The 17,959-nt window shown below is 35.0% G+C and overlaps 1 protein-coding gene across 1 annotated transcript in view; it reads left to right on the top strand.

Annotated features, from left to right (window-relative positions):
• Positions 1–5,421: 5,421 nt before the first annotated feature.
• The window catches only part of LOC137393315 (Na(+)/citrate cotransporter-like), a 40,097-nt gene continuing 27,559 nt past the window's right edge, over positions 5,422–17,959 (top strand). The window contains exons 1-4 of the mRNA XM_068079811.1: positions 5,422–5,469; positions 6,450–6,602; positions 10,202–10,419; positions 16,958–17,107. Of these exons, the coding sequence (XP_067935912.1) occupies positions 6,551–6,602; positions 10,202–10,419; positions 16,958–17,107 (420 nt within the window). The 5' untranslated portion in view covers positions 5,422–5,469; positions 6,450–6,550. The remainder of the gene's footprint in view (positions 5,470–6,449; positions 6,603–10,201; positions 10,420–16,957; positions 17,108–17,959) is intronic.

Below are 17,959 nucleotides of genomic sequence, written 5' to 3'. Positions count from 1 at the left end.
AGTCAAACCTCGGTACAGTCAAACCTCGGTACAGTCAAACCTCGGTACAGTCAAACCTCGGTACAGTCAAACCTCGGTACAGTCAAACCTCAGTACAGTCAAACCTCGAAATACGAAGGTAATCTATTCTGATATTACCTTCATGTTAAAATAGTAAGACTTTGGAGCAGGTATTTTTCTGAGAATGCATTATATTCTATTTCACACTCTCCAGAGCTTCAAACAGTGATAACTATTTCATGTAAAACAATATATATACTATAAGCATATATATTCTTATTAACTGCAACGTATTCTTTTCTCAAAATGTTATTTCATATCGTAGATTAACATAAAATATGAGCAGGTTTATAGATGTTAATTTATGAACAGTTTTTAGCTGAAGACTATAATCAGAGAGTGAGGCAGGACTCCAGTTTTATGGCATCCGGCTAAATTATGGTTATATTTATGCTCTAAAGCTATCATAAACTCTTCCCGGTAAGATCAGGGTCATTGCGCTACATCCCGATTGGTTGTTTTGCAAAAAAGTCATCTTTCTGTGAATCAGTGTTATCAGAATAGTTCAAAAATGAAAAATTACCCGTTAAAATATAAGTTTTATTACTGTTACCGAGCAATGTGCATATTTACTGTATTATATTATACAGTCTAACATAAATGGTATAGGATTTTTTTAGTTTTTAAATACAAAATATTTTATATTTGAAAAGGAAATAGGTATTAACTAACCTTTACACTTACACACGAGCAATAAAGTTCATGACAACGGGTAACGACATTTGTTAATATCCTTTCTAGATATAATCAATGACAACAAACCTTCAATATAGCACGCTATATTTCACCATGATTTTTTGTAAAAACTACTAATAACCATTAATGTATCCGTATTAATGCGTGTTTATTCACTAATGTTTTGCATCCTCAACGCATAAAAGCGATTGCGCAATATCTGTTGATAAGCCAACAAAGTCCAGAATTTAAAGGCTTGGAACAGAGCAAATATTAAATTAATGAACTGGAAATATGAAATAAATACAATTTGGCTTTTGAAGATTTTTTGTTTACTTCAAGAAATCAAGAAAAGGTTTTGTGGCATACTAGTTCAGAGGGTAATTAAACTGTTGTGTGGTATACTAGTTCAGAGGGTATTTAAACTGTTGTGTGGTATACTAGTTCAGAGGGTATATAAACTGTTGTGTGGTATACTAGTTCAGAGGGTATTTAAACTGTTGTGTGGTATACTAGTTCAGAGGGTATTTAAACTGTTGTGTGGTATACTAGTTCAGAGGGTATTTAAACTGTTGTGTGGTATACTAGTTCAGAGGGTATATAAACTGTTGTGTGGTATACTAGTTCAGAGGGTATATAAACTGTTGTGTGGTATACTAGTTCAGAGGGTATTTAAACTGTTGTGTGGTATACTAGTTCAGAGAGTATTTAAACTGTTGTGTGGTATACTAGTTCAGAGGGTATATAAACTGTTGTGTGGTATACTAGTTCAGAGGGTATTTAAACTGTTGTGTGGTATACTAGTTCAGAGAGTATTTAAACTGTTGTGTGGTATACTAGTTCAGAGGGTATTTAAACTGTTGTGTGGTACACTAGTTCAGAGGGTATTTAAACTGTTGTGTGGTATACTAGTTCAGAGGGTATAAAAACTGTTGTGTGGTATACTAGTTCAGAGGGTATTTAAACTGTTGTGTGGTATACTAGTTCAGAGGGTATATAAACTGTTGTGTGGTATACTAGTTCAGATGGTATATAAACTGTTGTGTGGTATACTAGTTCAGAGGGTATATAAACTGTTGTGTGGTATACTAGTTCAGAGGGTATTTAAACTGTTGTGTGGTATACTAGTTCAGAGGGTATATAAACTGTTGTGTGGTATACTAGTTCAGAGGGTATATAAGCGGTTGTGTGGTATACTAGTTCAGAGGGTATATAAACTGTTGTGTGGTATACTAGTTCAGAGGGTATTTAAACTGTTGTGTGGTATACTAGTTCTGAGCGTATTTAAACTGTTGTGTGGTATACTAGTTCAGAGGGTATTTAAGCTGTTGTGTGGTATACTAGTTCAGAGGGTATATAAACTGTTGTGTGGTGTACTAGTTTAGAGGGTATTTAAACTGTTGTGTGGTATACTAGTTCAGAGGGTATATAAACTGTTGTGTGGTATACTAGTTCAGAGTTTTTATAAACTGTTGTGTGGTATACTAGTTCAGAGGGTATATAAACTGTTGTGTGGTATACTAGTTCAGAGGGTATATAAGCTGTTGTGTGGTATACTAGTTCAGAGGGTATATAAACTGTTGTGTGGTATACTAGTTCAGAGTTTATATAAGCTGTTGTGTGGTATACTAGTTCAGAGGGTATATAAACTGTTGTGTGGTATACTAGTTCAGAGTGTATTTAAACTGTTTTGTGTGCCAAAAGAATGTTAACAACCCTGAATCCTATGATATATAAAAGGCAACACAAAATTTTGTTAAGGTTCTTTTATTAATGATGTGATCTCTTCGTAAGGATGTGGCCCCTTTGTTAATGCTAATAATTTATCTTTCTACTACATTATCAAATTTTAGCCTCAAGCAGTTTCAATTGGTAACATTTATGGACCTACCATGGACTGCTCATTAGCAATTCACTCATGTATTCGACTTTGCTTATAATTATTATAATAAGCAAATGACATACAAAGTCCATTAATGGTAACCATAATATATTAACTACCCAAGCTTCAACTAAATATGTACAATTTTATCTCAGTTCCACTGCTTAATGACTAAAGGCAACTTTTAAGATAAAATTAATGACTTAATAGAGGTTCATACAAGTTTGGGGTATCACGTAGGCAGTTGCAATAAAAAGCAACAGTAATGAGGCATGTTTTCTACATGAGTTGGCCTTTTTTGTCATTGCAAACTTCTTTAATACGTAAAACCATTTGTTATGAGTTAACTCTTTAGCTATTGTGTATTATCTAATACTAATCATGGGCTTGCTCAGATATATATATATATATGAATAAAAATCATTAGATTGCAGTGTGTATATTCTTCATTACATTTAGTTTACTATATTTCTGGTAGAGGATTTACTAGCTATTAGAAAAATTTATGCTTCAGTTTTGAAAATCCAACATTATTTTTAAAAAGTTTTCTGGCTTGTAAGCCGATAGTGGAAAGATGCTAGTGTTTTATTTTTATTTCACTGATTGATTCTTAGGCATTCTATTCAGGAGCAGCTTGCAGCGCGTCAGAAGCCAGCCCCTTACTCTGAGCTAGGATTGCTAGCTAACCAACCATTCTAATAGTTCCCTCGCTCCTATACACTTTAGTTTGCAATCATTCAGCGGCTAGAAGCTCTGCTACTGCTTAGTAGATGCTATGCTCAGTGTCAGCTGACATAATGATAGGAAAGGAGAAAGGAGAATATTATTATCTATTTATAATATTAAGTGCATTTTAAGCGCAGTTGACATAAAGTTGCTGATACCAAGGCTAAGCAAATGGGTAAATTGGGTTCAAATAATACCAACGGTAGTTAAAATTTACTTTTCAAACACATGCAGTGGTGCGGCAGGTCGTTATATACTAACTGCTAAAGGTTTTGGTTTGTACAGAAATACCGGCAATTCTGCACATTAAAGATGAAGATGGTCTGTTTCTACAAAGCATATAGGAAACTGTTTACCCTCGTTATGTTTCATCCCACCTCCCGTAACTCTTCTTTTGACCTCCTTTCTCAATGCACTCAACTCATTACTCTGCCACCATCCCACCTCCCGTAACTCTTCTTTTGACCTCCTTTCTTAATGCACTCAACTCATTACTCTGCCACCATCCCACCTCCCGTAAGTCTTCTTTTGACCTCCTTTCTCAATGCACTCAACTCATTACTCTGCCACCATCCCACCTCCCGTAACTCTTCTTTTGACCTCCTTTCTCAATGCACTCAACTCATTACTCTGCTACCATCCCACCACCCGTAACTCTTCTTTTGACCTCCTTTCTCAATGCACTCAACTCATTACTCTGCTACCATCCCACCACCCGTAACTCTTCTTTTGACCTCCTTTCTCAATGCACTCAACTCATTACTCTGCTACCATCCCACCACCCGTAACTCTTCTTTTGACCTCCTTTCTCAATGCACTCAACTCATTACTCTGCCACCAGTTCAAACATGAGCTGAAGATCTAGTTTATTTCAGTAAAACATAACACTAGATATATAGCTTTTCAGCTAGAAAACTGTCACATTCTGTGTCTATTTCCTGAACTCGACTGTTTCAACTACATCATGCCAACACGCTTCCTTTACTCTAACCGATCCTCTTTAAATCTACAGATTTATAGAATCTAAAAAATCTATAGAATCAAAAAACCATAAAAGTTTCAAATGCTATATCAATGTAACTGAAGTTGTTTTCTCATGGTTGCAGATGTAATAACTCCAGCAGTGGTAGGATCCAGCTAAGCTTTCCAGGGTGACCCCAGACTGAATAACCTTGCCAAAATAACTATTAAGAACTAATTCATTAAAGAAATGTGTAAAAATAGGAGCATCACAGTATCTAAATAATGAGTACCTTACTCTGAAAGGTTGGCCTCAGCTACTAATAATAATAGTTGTGTGATATATATGTATATGTATATCTATGTATATGTATGTGCAATATTGTATCTATGTATAGGTATGTGCAATATTGTACCTATGTTTATGTATGTGCAATATTGTATCTATGTACATGTATGTGCAATATTGTATCTATGTATATGTATGTGCAATATTGTACCTATGTATATGTATGTGCAATATTGTATCTATGTATATGTATGTGCGATATTGTATCTATGTTAATCATATGTCATATTATGTTATGAGTTATCTAGGAGGTTTTAATGAAGCTGGGTAGTTTTGGCAGCCGCTAGCTAAGAGCACATGCTAAAGGGTCATCAAGTCTAGTAGGTCGGCGAAAACATTGCTCACTGGAATGAACATTGTTCAGATCGATGAATTAATTGTTTACTGAAAGCATGGGTTTTGATTTTATTACCAAATTCAATGTATTCATAATACAGCAACAATATCAGCATTGTCTACGCTTCTACAGTTATTTGGATAAACCATTCATCATGGGCATAGCGTACAAATAGGCATAACCGATACTGCTTGTAGCTAAATACTACTACAAGAAAAAGTAGGTGAATTGCATTATTATAATGCAACTGCTAATTCAATTTAGCGTGTTTGCTATATTTTACTGCTAAATAGTCATCAAAACAAGGCTGTCTCAAGGCATTGGTTAAAATTGATTTTCTTAGCTTGGGCTTTAAGCCTTTTAAGCGAGCTAAGTGACACCGGTTTCTTCTAGTGGTAGTCCTAATGGTATGGGTTGACATTTACGCAGGCATATCATAGCATAGCAGAAAGCTTCTGTTGTTCACGCGTCGGACTTACGGTAAGTGAGTGCGCTGTGTTCTGTATAGAGTGTAACTCAAGTTTTGGAAACTTAATCATAGGTTGGAAAGTTTATGTCAATCATTCCTAGGCATTAGTTGCTGGCTAGCACCGCTAAGGCTTCGGTATAGAGGATTGGTCATTAGCTGGCACTTGACCAAATGTAGAGACCTCTGGCTCACCAACCCTCATCTTTAACTTATTGCAATAAACGCATATTACTAGTTTTGAACTTATGATAAATTAGATACCGGGCTGTGCATTTAAACCAGAGCTTTCAACATAAACAATCAACCACGTCATTTTCCCTTTTTATTTACATGAAGATGTAGTTTGTTTAATTTACATTTGTGCTCTGGTCGCTTGTAATTTGTTGGTGAATTGATTGCCATTTGGTATGCCTGCTTGTATCTCCATGTCTTCAGGAATGCACCAGTATTGAGTTGAAGTCCTTTCCATGTTTGCGAATAATAGTTTTTCTAAAATTAATCAGACATTGGTTTTGTTGTATAAAGGTATTCTTAGGTTCAATAATATCTTAGATCTAAATGATGTATGACCACAATTTTATTAGATGCAGTCAGTAAACTACAGATATATATTTGTGGGTGAGTGCAAACTTTAATCCAATAGTAAGACCATGCTTTCTAACAAGAACATACCTGATAGCAGTTTCAACATACCTAATAGGTAGTTCCTAATTTCTATAATAAACTCGATGAGTCTATTTTAAGAGAGGTGCATATGCTGTCGATGATGTTTGTATTTCCTGAAAGTGTTGTCAATATATTTCTGCTCTTATGTTCAGGCGCATCAGGAGTATTTTGGTATCTGTAACTACTCATAAACAGAATCTGCAATAACAATTGGCTTGTAGCCACATCATTGCCAATCTACTTGTAAGCTAATTAAGTCTTTACAAATAAGAGAGAGAAAAGGCCAGCATTCATGTTGCATGTACAAATAGTGCTGTATTTCTAGCGGCGAGGAGAAGACCGAGCTCTTTAGAGGCGTGCGTGCGGTCACAATAGGCTAACAGTTCTACTGAGTCTGGAAGGAAGAGAGAGCTCTGATAAGAACCTATGATGAGTGGAGAACCTGAACTGCTGCTTGTGACGAGCAAACATAGAATTGGTGAGTAAACCAGCCCGGTTGTCTCTTCTGTCGTTAGCAGACCTGCTGGAGAGTAAACCAGCCTGGTGTTCTTTTCTGTTGTTAGCAGACCTGCTGGTGAGTAAACCCAGTCTCCTGATGGTCTCTCTGCTGTTAGCAGACCTGCTGGTGAGTAAACCCAGTCTCCTGATGGTCTCTTTGTTGTTAGCAGACCTACTGGGGAGTAAACCCAGCCTGCTGGTCTCACCTGTTGTGAGCAGACCTGATGGTGACTAAACCCAGCCTCCTGGTGGTCTCTTCCGCTGTTAGCAAAATCGCTGGAGAGTAAACCCAGCCTCCTGAGGGTCTCTTCAGTTGTGGGTCCTCTGCTGTACTTTATAAACTCTACACACCAAGTTGTATATATGACAATGCTATCATTGTTAACCATCATTTTAGAAATGTATTGTTGACAAGGGAAATGGAAACAGTATGGTTTCCTGTTTGATGAGCTGAAATTTGTAATCCTTCAAACTGCCAAAGATACCTCGTATAACCATCCAATGATAGTCCAGGCCACACTAAGCATAGATGTATGACAGGAACCCATAGAGTGATCAGTTTGTATTGAACATTTAGATAATCAATCAACAATGAAAGCAAATGTGTTTGTTTTTCTAAAACAGCTGCAGTTATTGATTCCAAATTGAATAGCGACTCAGCAAAAAGGCCTGTAGTGCAAACAATAATATTGAGCATGAGCCTGCTACCATCAGCGCTGAGTCTATTGGTGTATTAGCTCAGCTGCCATGAGTAATGATACTTTGACAGTATTAGTCTCGCTACAACCCAAACCAGCTCCAGTAACAACTAACAACTATGGTAAGAAGATGGCACCAACCCACATTCCGTTGTCACATAAAACTATGAAAGTATCCATTGCAATTAGGAGTAGCCTCTCATCTTCTGATGATTTTGCGCCTTTGCTATGTGGCCAATCAAAAGTGGCAAAGCTTTTTGACACCTGTCCTCAAGCGCACTGTCAGGGCTGGCTAACAATTCTCTTTCAACGTTATAGCATGTCCTTGTAGCTGATTTATCATTCGCCACAGTGTTTGATAAGATTATATCTAAAGGTTTTTTGTGAGGAGGTAAGTTGTTATGAATAGCTTTTTGAGAAAACCTTACTAATATGTTGGGATGAGAGGAGAGTTAGATTCAGGTGATGATATGTAAGAGAATAAAGATATCAACAGACTGTTAGTAAACGTTCCTAAGTACTATATGCATAAGCTTAGAGAGCTTATTTATAGCTCTGTAGTAATTACTAAAGATCTATTTATAGCTCTGTAGTAATTACTAAAGATCTATTTATAGCTCTGTAGTAATTACTAAAGATCTATTTGTAAATGAAGAATTGAGCAATGAAAAACTTGGCTGAAATTGAACTCACGGTGATCGCAACCGCAAGTTTCCAAAACACGCGCTCTATTTGCAATCCTTTGACAAAATTAATTAATGAATCTTTAGAAATTGGCCAAATCACAAAATCTCTTAAAATAGCTAAAGTAAAACCTTTATTTATACAAAAGGCTCAGTAAAGCTTTGTTCAAATTATCGGCCTATTTCGATACTGCCCGTCATAAGCAAAATGCTGGAAAAGATCTTGAACACACAAATAATGCAATATTTAGAAAGTAATAATTTGATTCATGAAAACCAGATTGGATTTCGGAATTTAGTTTCGGCACAGTTTGGGCCTCATCATTATTTTCTTTTGTTGTTTTTTCTGTTTTCATATCTTTTGATGAAATAAAACAAACAAAACAAACCATAAGCTATACAGTCCTTAACTTTTATTGATCTTATCATATACTGTATACCTTTTATAATATAACTTTCCTTGATTGCCCACGCTAAATGACATATTCATTGAAACTATGAAATCTATGAAACACGATGCTTTTCTGTCCTCGCCGTACTAGGGCTAATTTGTTTTTCGCCATACGATATCAACAATAATTTATCTCGAAATTTAAATTTGGCGATTATATCTCAGTTCAGCGTCATCCGTTATGGTAAAAAAGGGTTTGCAAACAGATAATAAACAAGTGATAAGACTTTTAGTTAAAAGTTTACTAAAATGCATATGAAAACTTCCTTCAAGTATGTTTAGTAAGCAAATTCATATAAGTTAGATTCAGCATCATGTAACACGACTGTCTTGAACGTAAGGACTTTGCACGTGGTACATTGTCATGTTACATTTTTTGCGGATCATAACCACAAAATGCACTAAAGTTATTGTAGGTAACTATAGTTACTAAGGTTAACCTATTGTTTGGTTACTACTTTTTAATGATGATTTTGATAATTTTTAAGAGGCAGTGATAGCATTAGATAATTACTACGGGTTTTTATATCTTTCTATACAATATTTTCGCCTTATGATGCCAACGCTGAAACGAACTAAAATCATATAATCGTATACCAAATAATTTTTCAATGTAATCGTCGCAAAACAGACTATATTTAGCCATTACTTGCAAATGATTTCACATTTACATTTAAACACATTTACAGTTTGATTTTTTCGCCTAATTTTTTTTTACAAAATACTTCTTTCATGATATGAAATTTAAATGTTGCAGTTGTTTAAAAAAGTTTGAAAACCTTTACAGTTGTTTTATTTTTTCTCTTTATTTATTCCAACTGCACAAAAAACACTTTTCTCATGATATGAAGTCTAAAAGTTAGAATGGTAAATGTTGTATATATGTTAAATAAAAATGAGTTTTCCGTCCAAAGACTTTTGTATTACCCAGGCATTTACCAGTAGCACCAGTGACAGGTGCTACTGGTGCTCTCTTATGACTTATGTCTGTTCTTTCGTTTCAGAATTTGTATATTTCATAGAACTAGTCACACATTGCGAGGAACAGCTACACTAGTTTGGATAAAATTCAGAAAACTGACATTGTCCTTTGCTATATACTGGCTTGTTATTTATTGATTTCATTTGATACATATTGAACAACAATAAAATAAACTGTCCATAAATAAATATTAGGTGCGTATTAATAATAATATTGAGTTGTTCGTACGGTTGCAAGCTTTTGCAAGGGTTGCTCTAGATGTCTTTTCTAACAGACGCTATTAATGTTGGGAGCTGTAGTTGGGCTTCTTTCAGACGAGACCACCCCTTAAAGTATCATGAAGGACTCTGGCTTGATCAGCTTCTAGAGCCAGCAAAGCTTTGATAATAAGCCATTTGCCAAATATAGTTGTCCTAAAATCGTTAAAGGTTTACTTGCAACAAAATTCACATTACAGTTATTTGGTATCAAAAGATTCACTATGTCTTACTCTGCTGTGTTGTAGTTGAAAAATATGTGGAAATGTGATTACAAGCTTTTAAAAGCTAAAAAACCTTTAAGGTCAATGCATTACCAACCTACTTGAACCTATTTAGAAACGTGATCAGTTGCTTTGAATGCTATAATGGCATGGACGCCGCATGAAGACATGGCCCCCCCCCGTAGTTACATGGCCATCTAATTAGCTAGTCATATACCAGCAGTTCGCTCAGAGCTGTAGCCTCATTATTATCATAATCATCAGATAAACAATATTGCTTTTAGATAATTCTCCTGACCAATCAGATCTTGACTTTTTGACGAGCAGCGAACCTCTGACTAAAAATAATGAGACGCCATTGCCGGCCCGCAGCACGGAAATGAGTAGCCAGGCTATAACAAGTTCACCTCTGAGACAGGTTTTGAACAATTGGAGACTCGCTGTTGTTCTGCTGACTCCATTGCTGCTCCTGCCCATCATCACAGAAATACCAGACAGTCTAGTGAGTTGTGACAGCTGGCCATAAGGCTGCTGTTGTAAAAGTCGGACTACAAGCTACTGTCAGACTACTTTACTCAGACTACAAGCTTGTCCATATGTTTGCCTACCAACGTACCTTTACTCAGACTACAAGCTTGTCGACATGTTTGCCTACCAATGTTACATACTTAATAACACTTTCAGTCCAGTCTGTTTAGACTAATCTTACAATCCTATCAACTGAGCCATCAAGTTCTCACAATGACTTCACAATACCTATTTGTTTAGTATGTAGAATGGAATTTAAAACATCTACTGATAAACTTAATTTAATCATTACAATTTTCTGCTGTATTTCATCTAATAAAATGGTATCAGATGTATATATATAAATAAATAAATATATATGTATATATAAATATATATATATATATAAATATATATATGTACATGTATATATATATATGTACATATATATATGTATGTACATATATATATACATATACATGTATTTATATATATATATAAATACATGTACATGTATTTATATATATAAATAAATATATATATATATATATAAATATATATATGTACATGTATAATGTATATATTATATATACACGTATGTATATATGCGGATATACATGTATTTACCGTGAAACCTTTATTTGAAAGCTATGGCGCTCTATTTTTGACCCTTCTCTCACAGTGGCGCTTTACTAGAGGTGTATTTTTTAAACACCTCGTCAGAATTTTGAGAAGATAAATTTAACCCTTTCGCAGGCAAATCGTATGTCGCCTATATTGTGCACTCTCCTTCAGGTGGTGCGAAATTAACTCTTTTGGAGGCAAGAAATTTGTTAGCTTACTTCCAACTTGTCGTAGATCACTAACTAAGTATGCACATAAAAGCTGACACGTTTCTCTATCAGTTGATATCTATTGCTTGCACTTATCCTACAATGATTTTATAGCCTTCTTTGCAATTTGCTGGAGCTTTTCTTTGTTTTTCATTTTAAATTTGAAGGCATATTTTCATTTTATAATTATATTTAACAAGGTTACCCAAAAAACTCATTTCACCCATGGATATGTTTACTGCAGTTTGCAGCCAAAACTAGCTTTTTATTTGCAATAGAAGTGGAGTTATGGTCGCCGATCAATTGTAACCTGAGTTCAGATTACCGCAATCATGCTATCAAATAGTACGCTATAAATCTGCACATTTGTAAGTTTTACAATAATGATAGTTTATCAAATGCTGCAAATATATATTCCAGAACAAGTGACATATACAAGCCATAATTATAATATATAATATATATATATATTATTATAATACATGCAGAAACAAAAATTAACACTTTAAAACAACTATTAGCATTTTTAAAACAAAAAGACTGGCATCAATTGCTCAGCCAGTTGAGTTCTGATTGTTGCCTTCGTTCGAAAATGTTTCATATTCTTCTGGCTGTTCAATACCTTCCACAGTGTCTTTTGACCTCAGTTTCTTTTCTGCTCAGCTGAGCTAGTTGATATTAACATCCAAACAATTTTTAGCGGAGCAAAACTTTTACGGGAAGCCATTTGAATTGCGTAATCAGAATACCCTCAAAGTTTTAGCTTCCAAATACATAGTAGCACAGATTTCATAGTAAATGCAAAAGTTTTTTTCACCTACTTCAAAGTATCAAGAATGCATTAAAAAGAAATTACTATTAGCCTGATACAGCTACTAATCATTCTTATGCTGTTCAATCAAAGTTTTTAACGTATTCATCGGAAAAGGTTAAAAATGTTTTTAACCTTTTCGACGAAAAAGTAGAGGTTTTATGGTATATGTATATATATCATAAAACCTCTAACTAAACGCCACCTTCATTTGAACGCCACCTCCATTTGACCACCACTTTCACATTTTTTGATCTTTACGAACCCATAATAGCAAGGGGTAAGTTGAAAAATGTCCTCAAAATCATACTAATAATGACTCGTTTACAGCAATAACAATTAATTCTTTCATTGTTTCTGTTTGTATCCAAGTCCGTTTTCCAACTCCTAAGCTTTTCGATTTCTCGTTAAAACTTTAAAAGCAATGCCATAAAAATAATTAATTACTGTATCGGGCCAATAGTAGTTCCTTTTTCACCGCGGTCTTGTTACTTCGACATATGTAAAAAACATTTTACATTTACGATGGTATATGAATGACTAGTTTTAGGCTAAAAGTTGTGCTGAGCGCCTATGTGGCTGAGTTTATCATTTTTGCGTAAAATCTTTGCTGTGCTAATATTTTTGTTTCAAAAATGTTAATTTTTGTTTCTGCATGTATTATAAGTATGGTTCGTTTGTGTGTATTTAAGTATGGTTATTGTATATATATTTGTAGCATTTGATAGATTATTATTATATAATTTATCAATTTTCAGATTTATAACATATTATTTGATAGCAAATCTTAGCTCAGCTTACAATTGACCGATACTGGTAACTCTTCTTCTATCACATAAAAAGCCAGTTTTGGCTGCTAACTGTAGCATACATCAATGAGCGCAATGATATTTTATGCAACGCTGTTGAATACTGTTACAAAATAAAAATATGCCTTCAAAATTAAAATGAAATAAAAAATTGAACGCTCCAACAATTGGCAAATCAAAGCACAGGCTATAATATCATCGCAGGTTAAGTGTATATGTAAGCCGATGTATAGGCTTTCGCGGTAATACAAGTACAGACTGTAATCAATGGGATTTCAATTTTCTTTTCATTACGAAGCCTACATATTAGCTAAACCAATCAAATTTTGTCTCCAATAAAAAACCTTGCTGCCAATCTTGTAGCAAAATCTTTTTACTAAGCAATTCCATTTCAAATCATTTTTCAAAACGGGAAAACCAAATCGCTATCGTCATGGTAATAAGAAACTCACGCCGTCTTTCACTGCAAAGGAAGCGTCAGAAATTTTGTGAGAGTGGGATTCACTAAACAGTTTTATACTCATCTTGTAGAAAATTTTTTCTGAATAAGATTCATTTTACATTAAAATGATATCTGCATTGATTCTCAAGATATTGCATAAATACTAGCGGTATATCAATTTTTTGAAAATCTGTTTAAATTAATTTGGGCGGAATAATCATTCAGTCAGAATTTAGTGCGGTAGTGAAAGGGTTAAGAAGGTATAAAATTATACCCTCCATTTAGTGTAGCATTTTTACGAACGGTAAAACAGTATTGTAGTTTTGTGGCATAGAAAAGCAACGTTAGTATTTTGTCTCCAATTTTCAGGCATAAAATACGCAATATTTGAAGCTCTTTGCAACCCTCTTGCTCATTTATGTATTTTAATATTTAAATTTTAAAGTTTTTCCAATGAATAAATTTTATCTGTATTCGCCGATGTATTAGAGGACAACTTCTTATGTTTGTTGAATCAGTCATTTTTTTATTCTACTATTACTTTGAACAAGAAAACACGGTGTCATTTTACACTCAGCATTCTTACATATCCAGATGTAAATATCTCTCAGACTTTTAGCACATGTTAGATAACTCCAACTTAGAGTATCCTCAGGGAGTGCCCTCAGAGTATGCATAAGATTCTCTATATGCCGGCAGCATTGCCTTTAATTGTTTATCAGCTTCCGCTGGGACTCTCTCTTGAGATTGTCTAATAGCTGTAATCACTCTATTAGTTTAAACAACGCTCTATGGTTCCCAGAGGAATACTGGCTTTAGCCTCAGAGCAGTACTTGGCTATCTTTATACTGTTGGGAAACTGAAAATATACATTTATTTAACAATATTTGTTAGGTTATATTTATCCCTGGAACAGTTGTGTTTCTCTGGTAATAGTTTATACTCAGTTAAATGGCTTTGCCACAGGCATGCCGATCCCCAGGTGTTTCAAGTTCACTATGGCAACTACCAACAATAACAATACATGCTTTGCTAAGTCGAAACATTAAAAGGGGTCTCACAAATCACAACACAAGCAGCGGTATTTTCTGTCTATGTCAAAGGTCAAAGGTCTGTACATTAGCCTCACTTCTAAAACTTGATTTCTGACTAGGTTTGAACAAATAGCTTTGTATGCAATAAATCTATGAGACTGCTCTCGCTTGATGATAAATCTGCTGCAACATTGTTTTCTGTACAACCACAATAAGTTAGTGCACATCAAGGAAAATGTGGTGTTCAAATGAATAGCTAACATACACAGTAAATAAATCCAATTCACTGCCATACAGAGCTACATGTAGCGTATGAAGTTACCTTGTCATACAGAGCTAGCGTATGAAGTTACCTTGTCATACAGAGCTACATGTAACGCATGAAGTTGGCTTGTCATACAGAGCTACATGTAACGCATGAAGTTGGCTTGTCATACAGAGCTACATGTAACACATTAAGTTGGCTTGTCATACAGAGCTACATGTAACACACGAAGTTGGCTTGTCATACAGAGCTACATGTAACGAATGAAGTTGGCTTGTCATACAGAGCTACATGTAACACATTAAGTTGGCTTGTCATACAGAGCTACATGTAACACATGAAGTTGGCTTGTCATACAGAGCTAACATATGGAGTAACCTTGTCATACAGAGCTAGCATATGGAGTTATCTGGTCATACAGAGCTAACATATGAAATTGGCTTGTTGCCTGATAAACTCATTTCATTAGCTCAGTTTCATTAGCTTCTTTCTGTTCAGGAAGACTCACTAGCTCATGGGATGCCAGTCCAAACTCCATTATTAACAGAAGCAGTCATAGGGTGAGACTGACCATATGATGAATCTGTCTGAGTGCATGATCTCTTAATTGGCCACTCGAGTTAATCTATATGTATATGTAAAGTTGTAAACTGTGTTATTGTGAAGTGTTCTCCTATTATAACCCGGATTATCTTAGAAGTGCCAAGGTTAACTTTGTAGCTGCAGTCAAATTCTGGTTATAGACTCTTAGCTCCAAAGGCCTTATTCTTGTTTAAATACTTTAATAGTTACAATATTTTACTAGGCAACAAAGTTTCAATGCTCAAGTGCGGTAAATGGACAAGTGTCCAGCTATCTGTAAAAATGCAAGTATTAAGCTATCTGTAGATGCACAAGTGTCCAGCTATCTGTAAATGCACAAGTGCTGCAATTTGAAGCACTATGATATGATACTAATGCACCAATATGCACTAATGCACTATGATACTAATGCATTGCTGGCTCATCTGGCATTCTGTAAACAAAATTTAAGCAAATGCGGTAGGCGCTGCAATACAAATAATCCATTCCAGGAATTTATACGTTATATGGATTTTACGTAATAAGAACAGTAAAATACATTCAAATTGCCTAATCCATCCTAATCCGCTCCAATAACTCTAATCCGCTCCAATAACTTTTCAAACTCAATTCTCTCGCCCTTGAAAAAAGAAAAACCTAGACTCAACTTGAATTTATGGGCTGTACAGTACAGCAACTGCATATTTATTGGTATGTATCGACCATTTTTCTCCTTTGTCTTATCGCTTTCACTCGGTTTATGATATCTAACTGCGGTAATTTTGCAATAAGTCTTTACACCTTTGATGTCATATTATAACGATTTGTTTACTTTTTTTTAAACAAAAAAGTCTATTCTGCAAAAGAAAAAGAATCAAAAAATATTTGATGTGTCTACAATAAAGTAAAACAAAAGTATCTTTACTATAAAGATTGCGGTGCTGATCTGCCCATCTTCTCTTTGTCTCCAGATCTGCGCTTCGTCTCTCTGTCTTCAGATTTGCCCAACGTCTTTCTGTCTCCAGGGTTCAATGTTAGGATACAAGATAACTTTGGACGTTGTTGCAACTCATGAAATTGAGATTGGTAGACCAACACTGTTACACATGCTCATATCGATCACCTTAAGTATTTCTGAACAATTTCTCATCTACTTATTATTTGTGCCTTATCGACACAACCTGATGTTTTCTCATGGCGAACTGCACCGCCATGGTACTTGTATATAAAATGAAAATATAAGTCGTTTTCTCTACCAGATGCAGCAAAAGAGAAGGGATATTTTTTAAGACTAACTACAAGATTCTCATTTTTAAATCAAAATTGAGAACTTCCACTGATTTGACACTACGTTATGTGAAATTTGTTACATAATATGAATCAAAGCCTTTACATAAACTCTATAGGTTAAGTGTATTTACACCATAGGAGGTTTGTGTTATAGGAGTTTCTACTGTACAGGGTGTTTTAGTTGCTGATGTGTTCTCCATGGAATTTTTGTCAGCTTGTTAGATAAACTAACCAATACACCTTGCTCTTCTTTGACAGGTCAGGCAGAATTTTAGGCTTTCACTAAGGCTATTGCTAATTTTTAATAATTGGTGCTTAATAATAATATTTCACTGTTCCAACCTAGAGTTCTAGATCCTAGACCCTAGACAGTCATAAAATCCAGCGTGCTTTGCTCAAATACGTTGTAATTAACTTCATGTGCTTTGTGTGAGAAAGAAACAATTTAAAACTGTTTTTACTATCTTTTCTGTTATTTAAATTTACAGATATCGAAATGTGCATACATCCTCTTATTGATGGCTATATACTGGTGCACGGAAGCCCTTCCACTGGCAGCGACCGCACTGATTCCACTTTTCCTCGCTCCCATGATAGGTCTGATGAGTTCTAAGGCTGTTGCAGTCAACTACCTGACGGTAGGCAAAATATTTTATGCAAGTCCAGATACGATCAGACATGAATGTAGATATGATCAGACAGTAATGTAGATACGATCAAACACGAATGTAGATACGATCAGACATGAATGTAGATATGATCAGACATGAACGTAGATATGATCAGACACGAATGTAGATACGATCAGACACGAATATAGATATGATCAGACATGAATATAGATATGATCAGACACAAACGCAGATACGATCAGACATGAATGTAGATACGATCAGACATGAATGTAGATATGATCAGACACGAATGTAGATATGATCAGACACGAATGTAGATACAATCAGACACGAAAGTAGATACGATCAGACACGAATTTAGATATGATCAGACACGAATGTAGATACGATCAGACATGAATGTAGATATGATCAGACACGAATGTAGATACGATCAGACACGAATGTAGATATGATCAGACACGAAAGTAGATGCGATCAGACACAAAAGTAAATACGATCAGACATGAATTTAGATATGATCAGACACGAATGTAGATACGATCAGACATGAATGTAGATATGATCAGACACGAATGTAGATACGATCAGACAGTAATGTAGATATGATCAGACATGAATGTAGATATGATCAGACACTAAAGTAGATATGATCAGACACGAATGTAGATATGATCAGACACGAATGTAGATACAATCAGACACGAAAGTAGATACGATCAGACACGAATGTAGATACGATCAGACACGAATGTAGATACGATCAGACATGAATGTAAATATGATCAGACACGAATGTAGATATGATCAGACACGAATGTAGATACGATCAGACATGAGTGTAGATATGATCAG

This window comes from Watersipora subatra, chromosome 4, assembly GCF_963576615.1.
Source record: "Watersipora subatra chromosome 4, tzWatSuba1.1, whole genome shotgun sequence".
NCBI classification, from domain to species: Eukaryota; Metazoa; Bryozoa; class Gymnolaemata; order Cheilostomatida; family Watersiporidae; genus Watersipora; species Watersipora subatra.
Note: the sequence above shows the minus strand (reverse complement) of the source record. Positions and strands in the feature narration are given on the sequence as shown.